Raw genomic sequence first — 19,858 nt, 5'->3', positions numbered from 1 at the left:
GTAATATATTTACTGAGAAAAATGGTGACGTGTTCAATACTTATTTTACCTGCTGTATACTGTATTACCTTGAAAGGTACCCTGCTTCTACTTTCTCTGTCCAACCTGAATAGATCTACGTAAACTGTACTGATGTTTGTCTAGTAAACTCAAATGTGAGCAGAACTCTCCCAGTCTCTAAAACTCAGATGGTAGAAGAGTTTCTTGTGAGCAACAAGCTAACAAACATCTGTTCCATTACGCACACGTGTTGTTGGTTTTACTGTCAGTAACTCATTTGTAGAACAGAAGTGGGTCACTTTAACTAGATTTAATAGGAAAAATGTACAGCACTCTGCAGACTTAGAGGAGTTCCAGACTCACTTGTCTTCTGTTATCAAATATTCTCATTACACCATTTTACAGTCCCCTTTACTCATCAAAAACAGGGAATTTAATAGCAGCTTGGCTGTTTAATGTAGAGCGAAATGAATATATTAACAGAGGAACTACAAGATTCAATGCTTTAACAGTCAGCTATATTTATTTCCAAATTATTAGTTTTTTATTTTGTTGCCAAAAGATTTCTTTATCATTTTTGAATGTTTAAATAAGTCAACATTTTTCTGTGACCACAAATAAATCCTGAATATTAATAAGAACTTGAAAATTGTCACTAAAAACAATGATTTGGATGTTTAAGACCTATTTCTAATTGATAAATTCACATTCTCCTTAACTGGATCTAAATAGATTTATGTACTTCTTTAGTTYTTTAGTGTTAAATATTGTTTTTTTTTGTTCAATAATTTTGACAATTTGAAAAACATTTGAGCAAAATTGCTGTTTTACCCACAAAKTGAATATGTGTGACGTTAAAAATACTGAAATGTTTAACTTTGTATTTTGTGATTTGATTGGTTACATTAACCTGTGACATCAAAACAGGTATTTTACCACTTCAACAGAACTGTCTTCAGATAAATTATAGTTTTTTTCTTAAAGGAAATTTTTTTGCTAGCATTATGCACTTTTTACTTTGTTTCATCACGATAACGTGTTAAAATGTTCAGAAGTTTATAGCTTAATGTGATATTCTATTAGTTATATAGAAAAGTTATAAATATGATAAGATTATTGGTCATAAGTTGATTTAAAAAGTCATAGGAGTATTATCAGACATTAAATCAAGAGAAGTGGGAAATAAACATCTTGTGTGCACAGTGTGGAGTTACTAAGGGGTAGTCTTGCTAAATGTTAAATTCTTTCATTTACGCTGATGATTTATTACTAAAAGAAAAATTGTGCAATGGAATATTTTGCTTGTTCGCATTTGAACGAAGGTCTGACTGATTCCMCTTGAGATTCTTTACACGATTTTGTTGTTGTAGTGCAAAAGATCACAATTTAGCATTCCTTCCTACCAAACAACAACATGAAGCTCATTAATGAATTGCTTGTTTGCACTACTGAGTTAAGCACCATGATGAATACTGATCAGGACTTTGCTTGTTATTATTTTTTTCTTCATCTTCTAAAGGAGGACACACAGAGTTGCAACAACATGAGCATCTCTGAATTTGACGTCCTCACTGCTGTGCAGCTAACGAGGAGGTTTAAAGGGCAGGAGCTCTTCATTCTAGTCCTAATGCAGTTGGATTTAATGAGCAGTATGGGACTGTCAAATCAATATCCAGCAGAGGAAAAAAAAGGATGTTTTCTGTTGTTCTGAATTGTATTTCCTCCCATTTTCATTCCTCTCAAATTGAAAAATCCTTTCCCATGTTACAGATGTTCCACTTTGTTACATACTGTATACCTCAGGATGCAGATTTATTGGGACTGGCTGTCAGAATTATCTCCAGGAGGTGCTGTGGTTTAGGGATTGTATAATCTTGAGGCTGCAGGTTCAAATCCAGGTTGAGTCAGGAAGGGCATCTGGTGTAAAGCATTTACTAAATCCTTGTGGTGAGTCRTGCAGGAGAGAGCAGCTGAAGGACAAAGTAGGGGATTCAGAAATTTTTTCTCCTTAATCATCATTTTATTGGTTGTTAAATTAAGAAGCAGCTGAAATAGAATAACTGATAATGGCTGAACTTCTGCACATCATGGCATGTTTTAATGATAGCAAATTATGCAATCTGTGTTTTCTGCAAGTAATATATACAAAGAAGTATATATTCTTATTCTGTATTTTATGATAAAAAAATTAGGGTCAGATTAAGATTTATTTTTTTATTTATATTTTTTTAATTATGAGAGTAAAGTAATAAAATTACATGACATATCCATTTTCTGTTCCTGGGTCAGCTCTCACCTGCTGTGGACAGCCTCCAATGAAAGTCACTGTGTTTATAGTCCAATTACTTTTGGGTCATTGTTAGTTTAATATGCTTCCATCCACGTTATGTGACAACTAAATCTGTCACTGCAGCCATTAACTGCAARACTAAAAGGTTTTAGTTTATCATATGAGTCCGTAGAGTTTAATAATGCAGATATAACTTGAAGAGGCGCTCAACATTCCTTATTTTAATGCAGTGGGAAGACTGCTCTTTTTGCGCAGTAGTTCCCATAATATCATGACTTTATTCTTGTATAATTATGCTTTTATTCTTGTGATATTATGGTTTTATTCTCAACGTAATATGACTTTTTTATTACAGTTATTTTTCTAATATTTTATTCTCATGATATTACAGTATTCTTGTAATACTACTTTTTGTATTACGACTTTATTCTCATAATATGATTTTATTCTCATAATGTTACAACTTTATTCTCATGTTACTTTGACTTTTTCCTCAAAATAATGACTTTATTCTTGTAATATTCTTGTAACCGTATTTTTTCAATGTTAGGAGAAAAGAAAACAAGAATAAAAGTTTAAGAAACGGTTGTAGAAGCTGTCCTTCAGATCAGTGTCTCACCCTTTAAAATGGTTTTGTTTCATTTGTCATTCTTCTTTCAAGACTTCAAATACCAAATCTGTGACACATTATAACAAAGTAAAATATTTGGTTGTTATGTCCTGGATTATTTCACACATAACCATTAACAGTAGTCCTGTGTGCTCAGCGACTAGTTGTTTCCAGTGCAAACATCTGCTGCCCACAGAAACAGGAAGGAGATGTTATTTTCTACACTTCTGTTCTAATTCCTGTTTTTCTACACCTGCTCTTCTGTGTTGATCTAACAGGTGAGCAATGGTCCCGAGCAACCCCGAAAACAGCAGCGCTCCGACCTCAATGTTCCCCTGGAGAACAACAACGTACCAGAGGTAAGACGCTGCAGAGATTCAGTTAAAGTGTTTTCCCCTCTGTGCTCTGTGAGTCTTTTGTGAGAGTGTTTATTTTAAATTAAACACATTGTGTACAAGTGTGTTCCTACATGTGTGACCATTTGAGTCGATGAATTATTGTGTCATTACAGCCACAGCTCATGTCTCCTGCTTACAGCATGATAGCATTGTGGTAATTGAGCAGCGCGCCTGCTTTGTGGTTATATGAGAGCTGTTTTTCACTGACATGTTTATGGTGGATGCTCTTTTCTTAGGCTCCGCCCACAGCTCCTGTTATGTCCCTGTGCACAGTAAGCTTTCAGAATATGTTGGGAAATGTTTGCAGGAGGCTGTGTATCCGTGGAGATAAGTGTTTGACTCATGGAGAAATAAAGATTTTGTCCATCCTTTATGATTTTCTCTCTTTGATAAGTATCCTCTGTAATGAGTGACTTTAGGAGAACTAGTTTAAAAAGTATTACTTGTAAATACAGTATGAGCAGGAATAAATTAGTTGGTACACTTCTACGATAATAACGAAAACATAAGTTGATGTGACAGGAGCCAAAAAGCTTCCATTTTCACAGAAACTTCCCTTAAATACTTTGGGGCTTGTCACCATTTATTTTTGTAAATTCCAGTTCTGATATTCCACCAACAGTGAAACCCAGTATGATTTATGGATGGATGGTGCAGTGAGAAAATGACATACTTTGACCTTGAAGTTTAGCTATGGCTTTGAGGTGGGGTTTTTTCTATTATTCCCAGTATCCTTGTGATCAACTCGGGGTTGCACTTCCTCTTGCATCCACATCCTGGGAGGTTGGCTACATCCCAAGGAATCAATGATATTGGTAACCCTGTTAAAAAAAACATGAAGATCCTCAGAGATCATCCTATAGCATTTACTTTTAAAATCAATATTTATAATCATTTGCCCTGTAATGGACTTGTGACACATCCAGGGCGTGCCCCGCCCCTCGCACAGTGACTGCTGGATACGAGAACCAGTGACCCCCATGACCCTGAAAGGAGGAAGCTGGTAAAAGATAATGGATGGCTGGATCTATAATCTATTTTCTGATCTCCTCAGGCAGATCTCTTCTTTGCTTTTCRTTCCATGTTCAGTGTGGTGCACACAATAATACCAAACTACCCTGTAGCTTATTTTTTTAAATAGGCTGTATGACTAAAAGCTTGAAGGCACCTGTGTTGCAGACATAATAACACAACTGTAATGCAAGGATTATTAGTCTCTTTAAGAGTACAAAAAATCCTTTCATACTATGTTGGCACATTTTGTGAAATAAACAAATCATTCCCTTTACAATTTGTTTTTAGTTTTATCATCTCCTAAAGCATATATACAGTATGTAATTGTTTTTAGCTGAATCAGAAAGCATTGTTTCAATGAGCTGTAAAGATATATACAGTATATGATTGTGGGCATTTCTGGAAAAAAAAATCTAAATGTCTAAAAGATTTCTGATAAATGTTAGCACAAGAAGAAATTTCCCTCCATGGATCACTTTTGCAGTTTATACTTGAACTTGATTTTCATGTCAGTACTAAWTGTGACTAATTGTAAATGTCAGCTTTATTACATGATTGTTCMCTTTGAAGATAGTGGAAACTTTGATCTGTATTTCTGCTATAAAGTAGTACTACCTTGTAATAACAGGAAAAAAGCCATGTGCTTGGTTGGTTACCATCTTCCAGCCAAACAACTGAATGAGTGTGTTATAAAATATCAATGCAATAAAAGAAAAACTGTTCTTATTCAAACTGTGCAAAAGCATGAGCCAGGACTTGATCYAGTCCCAAAATGGAAGTTTTCTGCTGCTACAGAACTCATGAATATTGTGTTGCTTTGCATACAAAGTGGTATCTGTGAAAAACAGAACGCAGCCTTATGTTTGTTTTTCATTTCTGTCTTCCAGCCAACAAAGAAAATGGCATCGTTCCCCAGCTTTGTTGATGGTAAGTTAATCTGTCTTTCCACCTGTTTGGTGATGAAACCACAGTATTTTAATCCCGTGGAACAATTCCAAGTAACGACTGGTATTCGGTCTCTCCCTTATTGGCCTAAGATGTCTCTCACTGTGCTAGTTTTACTTTTTGGCAGGTTTCGTCTTATTTGTCAGATTGCTTTATCAGATCACYAGGGTGTGACTGAGGTGGGAGTCCTTAGAATCTAAATATCCATGCTACAAATGCAGATTAAGCTCATATCCCACTGGCACTTCACCACACTAATCTAACAGCCAGTGGCCATTTCTCTGCTCATCGTATCTCTGGAGCAAAATCGTTGGACTCGTTTTTTTTTAATCACATGACACACCGATTGCTGTGATTACAATACCCTTTTCACCATTTCATCTTCTGCCATGCTTGGTGTCTTTCAGTGCCGGGGCCTTGTGAGCCTGAAGACCTGATTGATGGCATTATCTTTGCTGCTAACTACCTGGGCTCCACCCAGCTGCTGTCTGAGAGGAACCCCTCCAAGAACATCCGCATGATGCAGGCGCAGGAGGCCGTCAGCAGGGTCAAGGTACTAAAGACACCTGATCCTAAAGATATTTACCGTTTTCAATCCAAAAAAAACATGTTTCATATTTCCTCAATTCATCAGAACATTTTCTTTTATATTTGAACRGTCTTGTTCTGCAACTCCTTGAATTTTAGGGGTTATAAGTAGAGTTTTATAGTAATTAAGTACATTTACTTAGTTACAATACTTAAGTAATTTTTTGAGGATTTGTAATTTTACCAAGTACTTTTTGAAATTGTTACTTGTACTTTTTTGTTACATTTAAAACCTAAAATTGATACTTTTACTTCTTTACTTTATAATTTAACATCTAGTTACTTGTTACAGAATTAAATATGTCCAAACTCATCATGAAAGACGTTTATTCGCTCTAAAAAACTGAATTGTTGAATTTACTCAACCAAGTCATGTCAACTGGTTTCACTAAACCWAGTAGAGTTAATATGAGGCACGAATATTTTCTCCACTTGGTTTAGTGGAACCAGTTTGCTTAACCCATTAACAGACYCCCCTGAAATTCCTTAAAAGCCTTTTGACATWTTTAAGMTGCCAAACTAAAGGTAAGAAACAGGAAGTTGTCTGACACCCTAGTCCACAAAATAAAAGCCCCCGGTAGAGTCTGGAAACATTTAAAGGRAGAAACTGAACCATTTTTGTCCACTGGTGAAACAAAGACTGTTAAGTGGTTCAGTAAATTCTACAGTTTATTTCTTAGAGAGTGTTAAAAGTACTTTTAGCTTCCCAATTTTTNTTCCCAATTTTTTTGAACAGTTTTATAACTTTTACTTAAATATTTTTCTCATCAGTGAAATTTGTTTTTACCAAGTCATTTTCTGTTAAGGTATTTTTACTTTTACTTACTTGTTTTTTTTTTTTCGAGTACTTTATAGACCTCTGGTTATGAGGTTTAAAATCCTGAACAAAAGAGAACTGTGTGTACTCAGGAAATAATACAGGAAAGACATTGTCAGCTGAGTAGGTTGTACACGACAGCTGCACAAACATCATGTCCTTTAAACTAATTTGGTGTTCCTGAGGATTTGACAACTTTGTTCTTCAGTGATGGAATATTCGCTGCTGCTTAGCCTGTTATTTAAAAGAATCCATTCACCGCTGGAGCACTTTAAAACTACCTTTTTTAAAGGTATTTCTCTAGTTTATGAGCCCCTCATTGTGTTCTGGTTGTCTTACTGTTGTTAATGTAACATAAATGTGTCAAAAAACATAAAAMAATCACAGAAATTGAGCTCAGTGGCTTTTTTATGAGTTTGAAAATGTCTCTAAGATCAAAGAGACATTTAAATTTTGTAAAAATGAACCGTTTTTTCTATTTTACCAGTTGAAATGTTTTTTGTTAATTCTCATGTACTTGACGTATCCGTTATAGCTTCAGCAAAGGGTTGTAGTCCCTGTTTAGACATGATTGGTGTTTCAGAGCAGCTAGAGAAGGTACYGAGAGGAGACTGGGCTGCAGGGTATCCGTCACAGCCGGATGGATAATGGTTCTGCTGGCATGCGAGCCTGATGACTCCACTGCTGATATTTGCTCTCTGCTGTTCATGATGATGATGTTTCAGAAAAGAAAAAACAAGATTGATGCTACCTGTGCTGTAGAAGCACTCAGCGCATGTTCCTCTTAACAAAACATTTCTCCACATTTGTTTCGTAGTAAGAATATGACTCCAGAAGCCTCCGCTCTTTCCCTCCCATGTAAACACAAACATGGAGGCTTTTCTAAATATTGAATGACCTCTGCTGTGCAGTGGTCTACTTTTAGAAAGTGATGTTCTGCAGCTGAGGCAGTAAATACATACAGACACACATTAAAATAGTCTGTGCCGTTTTCAAAACGTGACACGTTTCTGTTAAAGCCTAGCCTGGCCTAGTTTCCCTTCTCCGTCATGTCTGGGATTTCTCCCATAGACGAGGATTTCTTGGGTTGAATTTTAACCGGGCCAGTCAGCGAACAGAAGGAGGAGTTGTTAATGACGACGTAGATTTTCGGCACCGTTTGAGTCCTGCCTGTAGTTTAGCAATTGCAGAGGAGGAAGTGAATAAAATGTGTCTCACAAAGCCTGCAGAACTCATTTACAGCCATCTCGTTCAGCTCTGTCCTTCTCTCCTCTCAGTAGGGCCGAGGTTCCCAAGCCTGGTCCTCAAGGACCCCTTTCCTTCATGTTTTACTTGTTTCCCTGCTACTCAGCAGTCCTTCAGAAGATTGTTAATCACTCATTCAATCAGACCAGGTGTGTCAAATCAGGGAAACATCTAAAACAGGACAGGAGTCCTTGAGGACTAGGGTAGAGAGTCACTGCTTTAATACATGRTAACTGATTTATTATTTACAAATAAATGGCAAAGAACCAATGGCTTTCAAAGGCAACACTAAAAAACAGAAAACCAAGTAATATTATATTCTAAAAATGTCTCCTTGGATGGTTGTTTACGGCGCACGCAATTTCCTGTCAGCTTCTTAGCTTAGCTTCCTTCGCGGTCGAGCTGGCGCACTACGCAGGTCACGGCCAAACGTTAGCGATTGGATAAAATCTTATCCAGTCATTTTAAACTACAACACAGTCCATACCTCCAGCAAGAAATCATTTCTGAATAGTTGAGATTCCAGACCCTCTGTACGAAGCAAAGCGTAGAACAAAGGGCTGGTTTTACCAGGCTAGTTAGAGCCTAAAATTAATAAAGTGGTTTGTATCCTTTTTTTCTGTCAGCCACAGTTGTTTTTGTCCTTAAAACTTGGTAAAGGTGAAGTGGAGGTGATTCAGTAGATTACAGTCCTAAACTTTGACGTTAAAATAGACAGAGCTCCACTCAGTCAGCCGCACTCGGATTATTCATCTTTATTTGCCTCAGATCAAGTCGAGGAAGCAACCAGTTAGTTCACCCCAGTTCAACTCCCTGAAGCCTGGCAGGTGAATTGTGTTTGTAGCTTATTTATGCAGATCTTCTCGGCTTGACATTCTCTCTGTTTGATGTAATATTTATGAAGCTTCCTCCCCCATCCCTACTTTCTTTCCTGTTGTCAACCCCCCACCGACCCGCTCCGCCTCAGCAGAGAAGATGCTGCTGAAGCCCTCAGAGCTCTCGAGTCTGAACTGATGAAACTTCACATGATAAAAAAAAAATCAGTCTCCCCTCTAGGTTATGATTAAAACTGTCAGTGGTTTTAACTTTTGCATGATGGCACGAACAAACAACAAGCCTTGTATTAAAATGTAACAAATTATTTTCTCCGCTTGATGGTAGATCAGCTCAGCTTGAGCCGCATGTAAAGTAAATGATTAAAAAATGATAAGAAAAATAAAAAGTGCAAATCTGAAAACTGAATTAAGCATCCTAATTGGGTAAAACCCAAAAGACACCCCCACAACAGAACTTTGTCACAAAGATAGAATCAGTTTCTATTTATAGCTGCGTGTTTTTAATATGGTGTGTTTACAAGAGAAGAAGCAATTATCACCCGCTGTAATTACTGTTTGGATTTGGATCTGATCACCAACAGGGCAACACACACACACACACACACACACACACACACACACACACACACACACACACACATACACACCCTCTGTCTCTGTTCCATGTATGTTAGATCAACATGTGGTTTTGGGGGCTTTACTGTCTTTTTATACCCTTTTTTTATCAACCTTCTTTATGTCCTCCTTCTTTTCCTCCTGTTCTCTGCTGACCTTGTCTCGTCCCAACGCCTGCCTTTCTGCCTTCCTGCCTGCCTGCCTGCCTTCCAGAGGGTTCAGAAAGCTGCCAAAATCAAGAAAAAGGCGGTGTGTAATGCACAGGGCATAAGGAAGCGCCTCCGGCCCTGCTCCTTCCACTGTCTCACCTTCTTCTTTTTCCATTGCATCTTCGCTCGTCTGTGTGTCTTCACCCATCTCGTGTCTCTCATACGTTAAAATTGTTGCACAGAGTTCAACAATTTTTCACCCAGTTTTCCTGAAGCATCGTTGGTTTTATGTGCACAGCTAAGCGTTGGGGTGTTGGCACTTTTTCTGACTGGAGAAAACGAAAAAAAATCGTTATTTTTGCAAGTCCGCATTTCTCTCTAAATTAAAGAACTGCTAACAGACATGAATTCCTATCCGACCAAAAGGTAACAGAAATGGTATTAGGAGGATATTACTGTACAGTCATTGCTGTTGTAGGCATAAAATAATGCATTATATGCAAATGCATCCAATTTATTCWGTCTCTTTTCTAAATGCTTAAGTTWAAAGGAGATTTCCAGAATACGTTAAGTTTGAGATGAGATATTTTGGTGACATATTACTTGTGTTTTGGACAATTTTTCCGTAAATGTGGAAAGAAGCAGCTTCATCTGTTTCAGGATTTTGTTTAGTTTGCTGTCACCAGCAAGTAAGGTCAAATTGAAGCTTTAAAATGAATAAACTTAGCACAAAAAGTATGGAAACATGTGTTTGATAGATTATTTCTTGTAACAATTCTTCTTGGCAATAAATCTTAAACCGTTGGAAAGTCTGTTAATTTGCCTTTTAAATGGTGCCACATTTGTAAGGAACATGCATTTGTGAAATGAGCAGTGGAACTGAAATGTGGGTTGGGCACATGAAAAAAAAAAAACGTCTGCCATTGCTAAACAGCTTATTTTTCTGTTGCAACTGACACTGGTTTTGAGCTTCTCGTCCCCCCAGGTGCTGCCGACCAGGCTGGTGACCAGCATGAGGGGGAGATGCCAGGCTGTTGTGGCTGTATATGGTTCTTCCACACGCTACRGAGGCGCCTGTTTGTTAAATGAATAAATTAAATTGCTGATATGTCWTGTTTCTTGAAATTTTAATCATCCAGTTCACCAAACATCAAATGAGTCAACCGCAAAATAAGCTCAAAGAGAATTAGGCAGCTTTTTCATGTGCACAACCCTCTACCGCTCATCCTACAAATGCATGTTCCTTACAAACGTGGCACCATTTTGACGAAATTATTAAGATTAATTGCCAAGCTAAACATACATAGTTTTTGTGCTAAGTTTATTTATGCTTTGCGATGTTTGTTTTCAGCTGCTAAACAGACAGTGTGATGTTGCTTCAATAATTCACTGGTATTGACTTAGTTTCTGGCTGCAAAGATATAAAAAAAAAACAAAGGTCTGGTCGATACAGCTTGTGATAAAGTGTTAGAGAGGTCTTTTTTATAGAAAGATCTGCTCTTTTTTATTTGGATGTTGCAGTTCAAATTCAAATTTAATGTTCTCACTCCACCCCCAACGGTTGATCAATGAGTTGATTTGTGCAAGAATGAGAAAAAGATTAAAAAATGGAGATACACGGATTTTGCCCGACAGCAAAGAGGAAATAACCCAGTGTTAGACTAATGCCATGTCCAGCCATGCACTTTTACATAATTCAATTTTATAATTTGCACGTTGTGAAAAAAAAAACCTTTCCTATTTTTTGCTAAACCTAGTTTTTTTTATCAGCTTTAGCATAATGTATTTCTCTGAGCACATAGCTGACCTCTTTACTCCACTACACAGCAGAGGGAAGCCATCTGTAAACAATCAGTCAAAGGTAAAGGCTTTGAAAAGCTAAGAAAAAAGTTTAAACAAATAACTTCATTCCAATATTATAATTGAATCTGTAGAAGTCCAGCAATGAAGCAGCCGATTTACATCTTTGCTTTAAATTCATACACTACAAAAACAGTGTCAGTAATGCTGAATTAGTTCTCCATGTTTGTTTGTTCGCCTCGATAAAAAATTGCAAATTGTACTTTGTGAGTGAGCAGAACTTATTTTTAAAAACAACAAAAGGAAGGAGGCTGCATTCAAATCCTGACTCAGCAACACCTGCTCACAACGGTTTTGGTTTCGGGTCTTTTTTTCCTCACTTGGAAACAGGATTAAAAAAAGAAAAGTAAAGGATAGTTACAGGCTGCAGCCTCAGGTTAATAGTCCTCGCACTATTAACACAAACTACTAAACTGCTGTGAAATGTGCTTTATTCCTTCATCACACTGTCCTTCTTTTATATGCACTAAAGGATCCTAATTAAAATCAAACAAATATAGGTTTATTAGTGTGCAGCTTGCAGTGATTAGAGGGAAATGTACGCCTGCTTGTTCTGCTCTCGCTCGTGTTGCAGCCAGCTGGTGGGGGGCTTAGTGTTGGGCTGTTTCTTTCCTGGTGCCAGGACAGCTGATGTGAACCAACATTATCGCCAAAACGCTTTCTGTTTGTCGTGTCCACATCACCCCTGCAACCTGTCCATCTGACAAAGCCCCCCCCCCCCACTGGACACCTACAGTGGTTTGCAAAAGTATTCATACCCCTTGAACTTTTCCATATTTTGTCACATTACAACCACAAACATAAATATATTTCACTGGAATTTAATGTGAAAGACCAACACAAAGTGGTATACAATTGTGAAGTGGAAGCAAAATTTTACATGAATCAAAACATTTTTTACAAATAAAAAACTGAAAAGTGCGATGTGCAAAATTATTCAGCCCCCCTGAGTCAATACTTTGTGGAGCCACCTTTTGCTGCAATTACAGCTGCAAGTCTTTTAGGGTATGTCTCCACCAGCTTTGCACATCTAGTGACTGCAATTCTTGCCCATTCCTCCTTGCAAAACAGCTCAAGCTCAGTCAGATTGGATGGAGAGCGTTTGTGAACAGCAGTTTTGAGATCTTGCCACAAATTCTCAATTGGGTTTAGGTCTGGACTTTGACTGGGCCATTCTAACACATGAATATTCTTTTTTTTAAACCACTCCATTGTAGCTTTGGCTTTATGTTTAGGGTCGTTGTCCTGCTGGAAGGTGAACCTCCGCCCCAGTCTCAAATCTTTTGCTGACTCCAACAGGTTTTCTTCCAAGATTGCCCTGTATTTGGCTCCATCCATCTTCCCATCAACTTTGACCAACTTCCCGGTCCCTGCTGAAGAGAAGCACCCCCAGAGCATGATGCTGCCACCACCATATTTGACAGTGGGGATGGTGTTTTCAGAGTGATGTGCAGTGTTCTTTCTCCGCCACACATAGCGTTTTGCATTGTGGCCAAAAAGTTCAATTTTGGTCTCGTCTGACCAAAGCACCTTCTTCCACATGTTTGCTGTGTCCTCAACATGGCTTCTGGCAAACTGCAAACGGGACTTCTTATGGTTTTCTTTTAACAATGGCTTTCTCCTTGCCACTCTTCCATAAAGACCACATTTGTGTAGTGCACGACTAATTGTTGTCCTGTGGACAGTTTCCCCCACCTGAGCTGTGGCTCTCTGCATTTCATCCAGAGTCACCATGGGCCTCTTGGCTGCCTCTCTGATCAGTGATCTCCTTGTTCGGCCTGTAAGTTTAGGTGGACGGCCTTGTCTTGGCAGGTTTACTGTGGTGCCATACTCTTTCCATTTCCGGATGATGGATTGAACAGTGCTCCGTGAGATGTTCAAAGCTTGGGAAATCTTTTTATAACCTAAGCCTGCTTTAAACTTCTCCAAAACCATATTCCTAACCTGTCTGGTGTGTTCTTTGGACTTCATGATGCTGTTTGCTCCCCAATATTCTCTTAACCAACATCTGAGGCCGTCACGGAGCAGCTGTATTTGTACTGAGATTAGATTACACACAGGTGGACCCTTTTGAGTCATTAGCAGTCATCAGGCAACTTCTGAATGCAATTGGTTGCACTCAGGGAAAAGGGGGCTGAATACTTTTGCACGTCGCACTTTTCAGTTTTTTATTTGTAAAAAATGTTTTGATTCATGTAAAATTTTGCTTCCACTTCACAATTGTATACCACTTTGTGTTGGTCTTTCACATTAAATTCCAGTGAAATATATTTATGTTTGTGGTTGTAATGTGACAAAATATGGAAAAGTTCAAGGGGTATGAATACTTTTGCAAACCACTGTATCTAAACATGCATGCATCCTTTATACCTACAACTCTTACATTTAACACCAACACCAGTGTTCACTGTGAATGGTCACATTTGGTGCAAAGATCTTTAAACGTTTTCAGGTCAGGCAGGGAATGATTTGACCATTTTGTGTATTTTTGTCCGTTTTTAGAGCGCCGATGGAGARGGTCAGACTCTCACCGAGGTCGATCTGTTCATCTCCACCCAGAGGATCAAAGTCCTCAACGCAGACACACAAGTAAGTGCTTCCTGCTTCTCCTCCGAAGTGTATTTCTGAAACCGTGGGAATGAAAGCCATGCTCCTTGAGATGTTGAACAGAAGCCGTCGCAGCTGCACCTTACGAAACCACAGCTCAGTTCATGACGTCACTGTCAGAATTCCTTTTGATGGAGGCTGCAAGTTCGGAAAACCCCAAATCAAATGTGTGCAGATATGTTGTTATATCCTAATAAATCTTTTCTCATTACATGGCATCAAAATGCAATAGTGTTTTTGTCTCTGTCTGTTACCAAAATATCCCTTGAACCATTGATTTTAATGAAACTTACACAAAGTAATCATCAGATTTATATCTAAAACTGATTAACATGTAATGTTAGTCTAAATCAAGATGGCTGACATGGCTAATTGACATTAGCCAACACAAAAATGGCTAAACTCAGTCATTTTTGCAGATATTAAGCTATAATTTGATGCGATAGTAGATGAGAGTTGTTTGCAACACGTACTCTGAAGACAACATTTCACAATACTCTAGAAGTCTGAAGGATATTTTGTGGATGATTAACTGAATTTTACATACAAACTTATATTTTATATTTTGTGAATGATTATAATCATTTACGTTAAACAGAGAATCTACAAGTCTCTATCTTAATATGTGCCTCGCTGCAATGGTATGAGCATATTTTACATTTTAGAAGTGTTAACTTCCTTGTTTACCGTGACGTCATATCCAAAGTAAGACATCATAATCGGGGTGGGACTCAACTCTGGTATAAAGCTGTTGGTCACATGGTATTTGTGGTCATATCCTTTGTCTCCGAAGCCATGGTGGGGGTTTGGGAAATGATCAGATCTTAGGTTTTGTGTTAAAGTCTACATGTCTGTAAATAAATACTGAAGTCTGAGAATGGAACTGATCTCCTGAACATAGTTTGGTCTCTCTTTTGGACACAATCTTTCAAGCATAATGATATTTTCAAGGACTAACAGCTACAACTCTGTTGTTTTTCATCATGAGGTGGTTTCATTTTAACTCTCTGCAGCTCTTTGCATCATGAATAGAGCTTGTTGCTCGGAGCAGAAGTAAAATGCACGTATAGATGATTCATTTGCAGTACTCCAGTCTTATCTGTGGTGTGGCTCTCTGAGTGTCAGAGTGTGAGATTTGGAGTGTGGGCAGCCGGCTGGCAGAAAATAACGTGCTGCAATGCGGTGTCTGTCTTCCTCCCTTTTTCCATCTGGTTGCCGCTGGTCCTGGCACTTCTGCGAAACCAATCCAGAGTAAAAATAAATAAATAAATTTAGTACTTATCCTGCACTTAGAAGTTCTGTGCAGCCTGCATGGGGTTCTTGATTTAGATCCAACCGTGGGCTGGAAAACAGCATTAATTAGATTCATGTAATAAAACCACCACCGAGTTAATGAGTCGAACAAAACTGGAATAAATTTCAGCTRATTATCATAAAACATTAACAAATTCAAATTCCTCTTAGCAAACTCGGGCATTTTTTTGAAGCCAGCATCTTTTCTAAATGATCATTTTGTTTGGATACAGTGCCTGGTGAAAGCTGCATTATTAAACAAAACTATTAATAGGTCAAGTGAACAAACATTCAAATAAACATGAGATCCTTTTTTTCTTTTTTGCACCTAATCAAATTATCAAACACAATCTGCTTACCTTCTAATTTAGCTGCACTTCAGATACTTAAATGTAAACTTCAGCATTTAAGATTTAACTTTTACATTTAGATTTAGCATTTAATATTTATATATATTATTTAACATTTAAATTTGACATTTAGTAAAAAATTTGTAAAACATACATACATTTTAGTTTACACTTGGCATCCCATAATGAAAATATTCCACTACACGTGTTTCCACCAGAGTAAGGACGATTTCACAAACTGAGCTTGTATCTAACTGCAAATGAACTATATTTTGTTTGCTATGTCAACAGGAAACGATGATGGACAACGCGCTGCGCACCATCTCGTACATCGCCGACATCGGGAACATCGTGGTCCTGATGGCGAGGCGGCGGATGCCTCGAACGGCTTCACAGGATTGTATCGAAACCACACCTGGTGCACCCGAGGCCAAGAAGCAGTACAAGATGATCTGTCATGTCTTCGAGTCTGAGGATGTAAGTTTTTATCGCCCACGACTGAAAGGCGTTCCTGTCTGTGTCACTCTGTCAATATGTATTGAAAAATATGTTAAATAACAAACTATTTTGTATAGAAACACAAATGACCTGTTCCAAATTATGTTTTATGTATGTATGTTGAGAACATGCATGACCTAACAGTTAAAGGGGCAATATCATGTAAAATCAACTTATTTGAGTTTTATATCATGTAATAATATTATCCTCTCATCAAAAAACATGCCCAGAGTCTTGCTTTGACTCATTCATGCATGTTTGAGAAATCCTGTAGTGTCCTGAGGCAGCCAGGCAGGGGAGCAGAAACAACCGGTTGGGACTAGAACCACCTTTTGGGATCAGCACCTCCCACCCTGTGCTGAAAATGGGCGGGACAGAAGCAGAAGGAGGTTCTTAAAGAGACAGAGGCCAATTTCAAGTTTATTTTCTATTTAAAAACATATAAACAGCATTTTAACTGAAGGTGACATAGGTTCTTTTTATAAGGTATAAATTTTAAATACAGGATACATTATATGTGAGAAACACATAATATTGCCCCTCTAAAGAAAAAAAGAATCCATTTATAATGGCACATCATTATTACTCATACATTTTATCTCAATCCAGCAAATCAGCTAAAACAAGAAAACTCTTGTATTTGACTTTATAATGAGATAAAAGCAAATATAGCAAAAGATCACAAGTCAATTCTCTGTTGCTCTTTCCACACCAACATCAAAGATGGCTGAAAAATTCAAACTTAATTTTCTTGGTTTGAAAGTTGGCCTGCTGTCAAAAGAATAATGCATTAAATACAGATGAAAAATAGAAACCAAAAATCATTTTAATATTACCTTTGGGGCCGGATAAAAGGGTAACGACGGCTGGATTTGGCCCACAGGCCTTGAGTTTGACACATGTGGCTCAAAACTTTAACATTACCTAGAGTCAACCTCATTTGTCTGTTAGCAAACATCTTATGAAGAAATATATTTATTTTAATCAAATTTTTAGAAAGTAATCCCTGGATTAATTGGTGCCAAACCTGCAGCATTGATCCCTGAGCTAGTTTCATACTCAATTATTCTAGATTATTATTCTATGATTTAATCCACTTTATCAAAAATATAAAGTTTGCTTTCTTAGTTTGAATGAAGTTGTTTGTAAATGTCCTGTTCCAAACACGTCTTTGTTCTCCTTACAACACCTGATTAAAGCAACCCAATGATTGTCACTAATGTAAACTGGCCGGGCACTTTTGATGTCCCTGATTTATTTATTTTCACCCCACGGAGCTGCAGCTTGTCTCGTTGAAGGCGTTTCTGGAAGAGCTGGCAGCGGGAACAATGTTGCACCAAGGAGCCAGCAGCTCGGCTTCACTGCCAGTTGGCATAAGGGCTGGACTCCAAGCTGCCAGGTTCRAAAGGCCGGCCAGAGTTTTAATGGAACCATTCAGCTGCTCATCCATCAGCTTATAAACTGTTTCTGTTGTTCTGGCTTCACTGGCTGCAGGCCGTGGTTCCTGTTTTGGACTGTTTTTGTTGTTGTGCTGAGRTGATTCACTGTTGGTTTTTTTAAAGAATGTAATGTTCATAAATAATCAAACAGATTTATTTAAAATAACAGAGACATTAGAMTTTCCTTGATGGAGATGAATGACTCATTTTGTCACTAACTGATTGAATCATTTTGGGTCTTTAGCATTAAGGAGCATCATTCCCTTCATSTTCGTTCATGACTGGTAATAGCAAAGCAAAAAGATTTTTTAAAAAGAAGTTTTCTTATTATGGATGCCGCATGAAGTGCAGCTTTCAATATGAAGGCTACACTAATGACAGGATATTTTTATTTTTATTACCTAAATGTGATCCAAACAAAATCAAATAGACTTTTTTACTGTTTTTTTTTTTCCGGCTGCCTTCAGGCTCAGCTCATCGCCCAGTCCATTGGTCAGGCGTTCAGTGTGGCCTACCAGGAGTTCCTGCGAGCCAACGGCATTAACCCCGAGGACCTGAGTCAGAAGGAGTACAGTGACATCATCAACACGCAGGAAATGTACAACGATGACCTCATTCACTTCTCCAACTCTGAAAACTGCAAAGAGGTTCGTCTATAATAAGTACATCCATTTTTTATATATATATATATATAGTATATATACATACATATACAATATATATACGTACATATACAATATATATACATATACAGTATATACATGTGTGTATATATATATACTGTATATATATATATATATATATTTCTCTCTGCAGCTGTTTATTTGTGTCGGTGCAGGAGATAAAGCCAGGCAGGAACMTGTGCGACTTTACAAACTGCAAACACAAAAAATCCAGTCGTGCTGCAGGGCACATACAGAAACACACGACGGGAGAAGCTGTTAACGAAGCTGACAAATTAAGAAGCAGACGATTCAGTAAAAACCTTCCCAGAGTGTTTTTTTTTGTTGTTGTTGTTGTTGTTGTTGTTGTTGTTGTTGTTGTTGTTGTTCACTCTGTGTCCTGGAAACATTATCAGAGGCTTTCAGAGAAGCCGTGAAGTAATTTCTGCTGCTCTGGCATCATCACTGGAGGCACGGGAGGTTTTTTGGAATGATGGTTAAACTGGGATATCTGGAAGCGACAGAGCTTCACAACCTGCCTAACTGTGCTGGGAACAGATTCCTCTCAGAGCTTCTTGTGGGAAAAACTGACAGTCAAAAGAAAGAAAACAGGAGAAGAATTGTAAAGGAAAGAAGACATATTGAGATCAAATAGAAACGTTTACTTTTATTCTTTTATTTTTATCAAATACAGCTCAAGTGTTAAAATTTCCTTCATTTGTTTTTTTTTTAAGTTTTCACTAAATATACTTTCCAACATCTCTATTTATATTATAACATTAGGTTTGGTGTTCTGTGCAGTTGGTAATTTGCTTATTTTTTAATTGATGTTTAGCCTACAGCACAAGAGCTTCAAGTCRGAAGCCATTTATAAATAAATCCTCCCTGATCGGAGTATCCAGCGAAATGTAAACTAATCCAGTGAGTTCAGGAGATTACTGTCCACCACTGAAATAATGCAACATTTCTATAAATCCAGTGCTGCAGAGACGCCGTTCTGCTGATTGATGTGCAACATTGCCTACAACTGTCTTACATAAGCAGAGATATTAATCCTCTCTGACATAAACAGTATTGCTGATAAATTAATCCTCATGATGTTGACTCTGCCCTCAGAGCTGCAGCTCTGATCCATGAAAGTTTGCTTAAAAATGCTTTTTTTTCTTCTTCTTCTTCTTCTTCTTCATTTAAAATGAGGCTGTTGTGTGGAACTGACTTCTTTCTTTTGCAACTTCTGGCAGAATGATGTGCTGCACAAATTAGCTTCAGTACATTTTATAAATAAAAGAAAATATGATTATATTTTATTTTTTCACAGCTCTGACTCTGTGGGTTTATTGCACGTAGGTGATTTTCTGTTTATGCCGAAACATTTATTTGTATTTACTTTTACTTAATCTCATTGAGGCAGATAAACACATAACATCAACTACACAAAAATCTGAAAACATTATGTTGACATTTTAAAGAGAGCAAAGTTAGTCTTAAAACAAGAACAAGCTTGAAATAATAATTTTGGTAAATTCCAGGAAGCTGGAGCAGAATAGGAGAGGGACTTTTTTTCCAAGTTCTGTCCAAAACTAAGAGATAACTGAAAGAAATAACATTTCACAAGAAGAAAACATGAAAATCTCTAAATAAA

The 19,858-nt window shown here is 37.6% G+C and overlaps 1 protein-coding gene across 2 annotated transcripts in view; it reads left to right on the top strand.

The window, feature by feature from the left end:
* Positions 1–19,858, top strand: part of apba2b (amyloid beta (A4) precursor protein-binding, family A, member 2b) — a 68,193-nt gene that overhangs the window by 44,278 nt on the left and 4,057 nt on the right. Inside the window, exons 5-11 of one of the 2 annotated variants that reach the window (XM_014026350.1) lie at positions 3,179–3,259; positions 5,200–5,239; positions 5,665–5,810; positions 9,572–9,607; positions 13,870–13,956; positions 15,909–16,094; positions 18,022–18,201. In XM_014026350.1, coding sequence (XP_013881804.1) covers positions 3,179–3,259; positions 5,200–5,239; positions 5,665–5,810; positions 9,572–9,607; positions 13,870–13,956; positions 15,909–16,094; positions 18,022–18,201 — 756 coding nt within the window. The remainder of the gene's footprint in view (positions 1–3,178; positions 3,260–5,199; positions 5,240–5,664; positions 5,811–9,571; positions 9,608–13,869; positions 13,957–15,908; positions 16,095–18,021; positions 18,202–19,858) is intronic. The other variant, XM_014026358.1, reaches the window with a different exon arrangement.

The sequence above is a fragment of the Austrofundulus limnaeus genome, unplaced genomic scaffold, assembly GCF_001266775.1.
Source record: "Austrofundulus limnaeus strain Quisiro unplaced genomic scaffold, Austrofundulus_limnaeus-1.0 Scaffold5, whole genome shotgun sequence".
Taxonomy (NCBI): domain Eukaryota; kingdom Metazoa; phylum Chordata; class Actinopteri; order Cyprinodontiformes; family Rivulidae; genus Austrofundulus; species Austrofundulus limnaeus.
The sequence above is the reverse complement of the archived record's forward strand: the minus strand, read 5'-3'. Positions and strand labels throughout refer to the sequence as shown.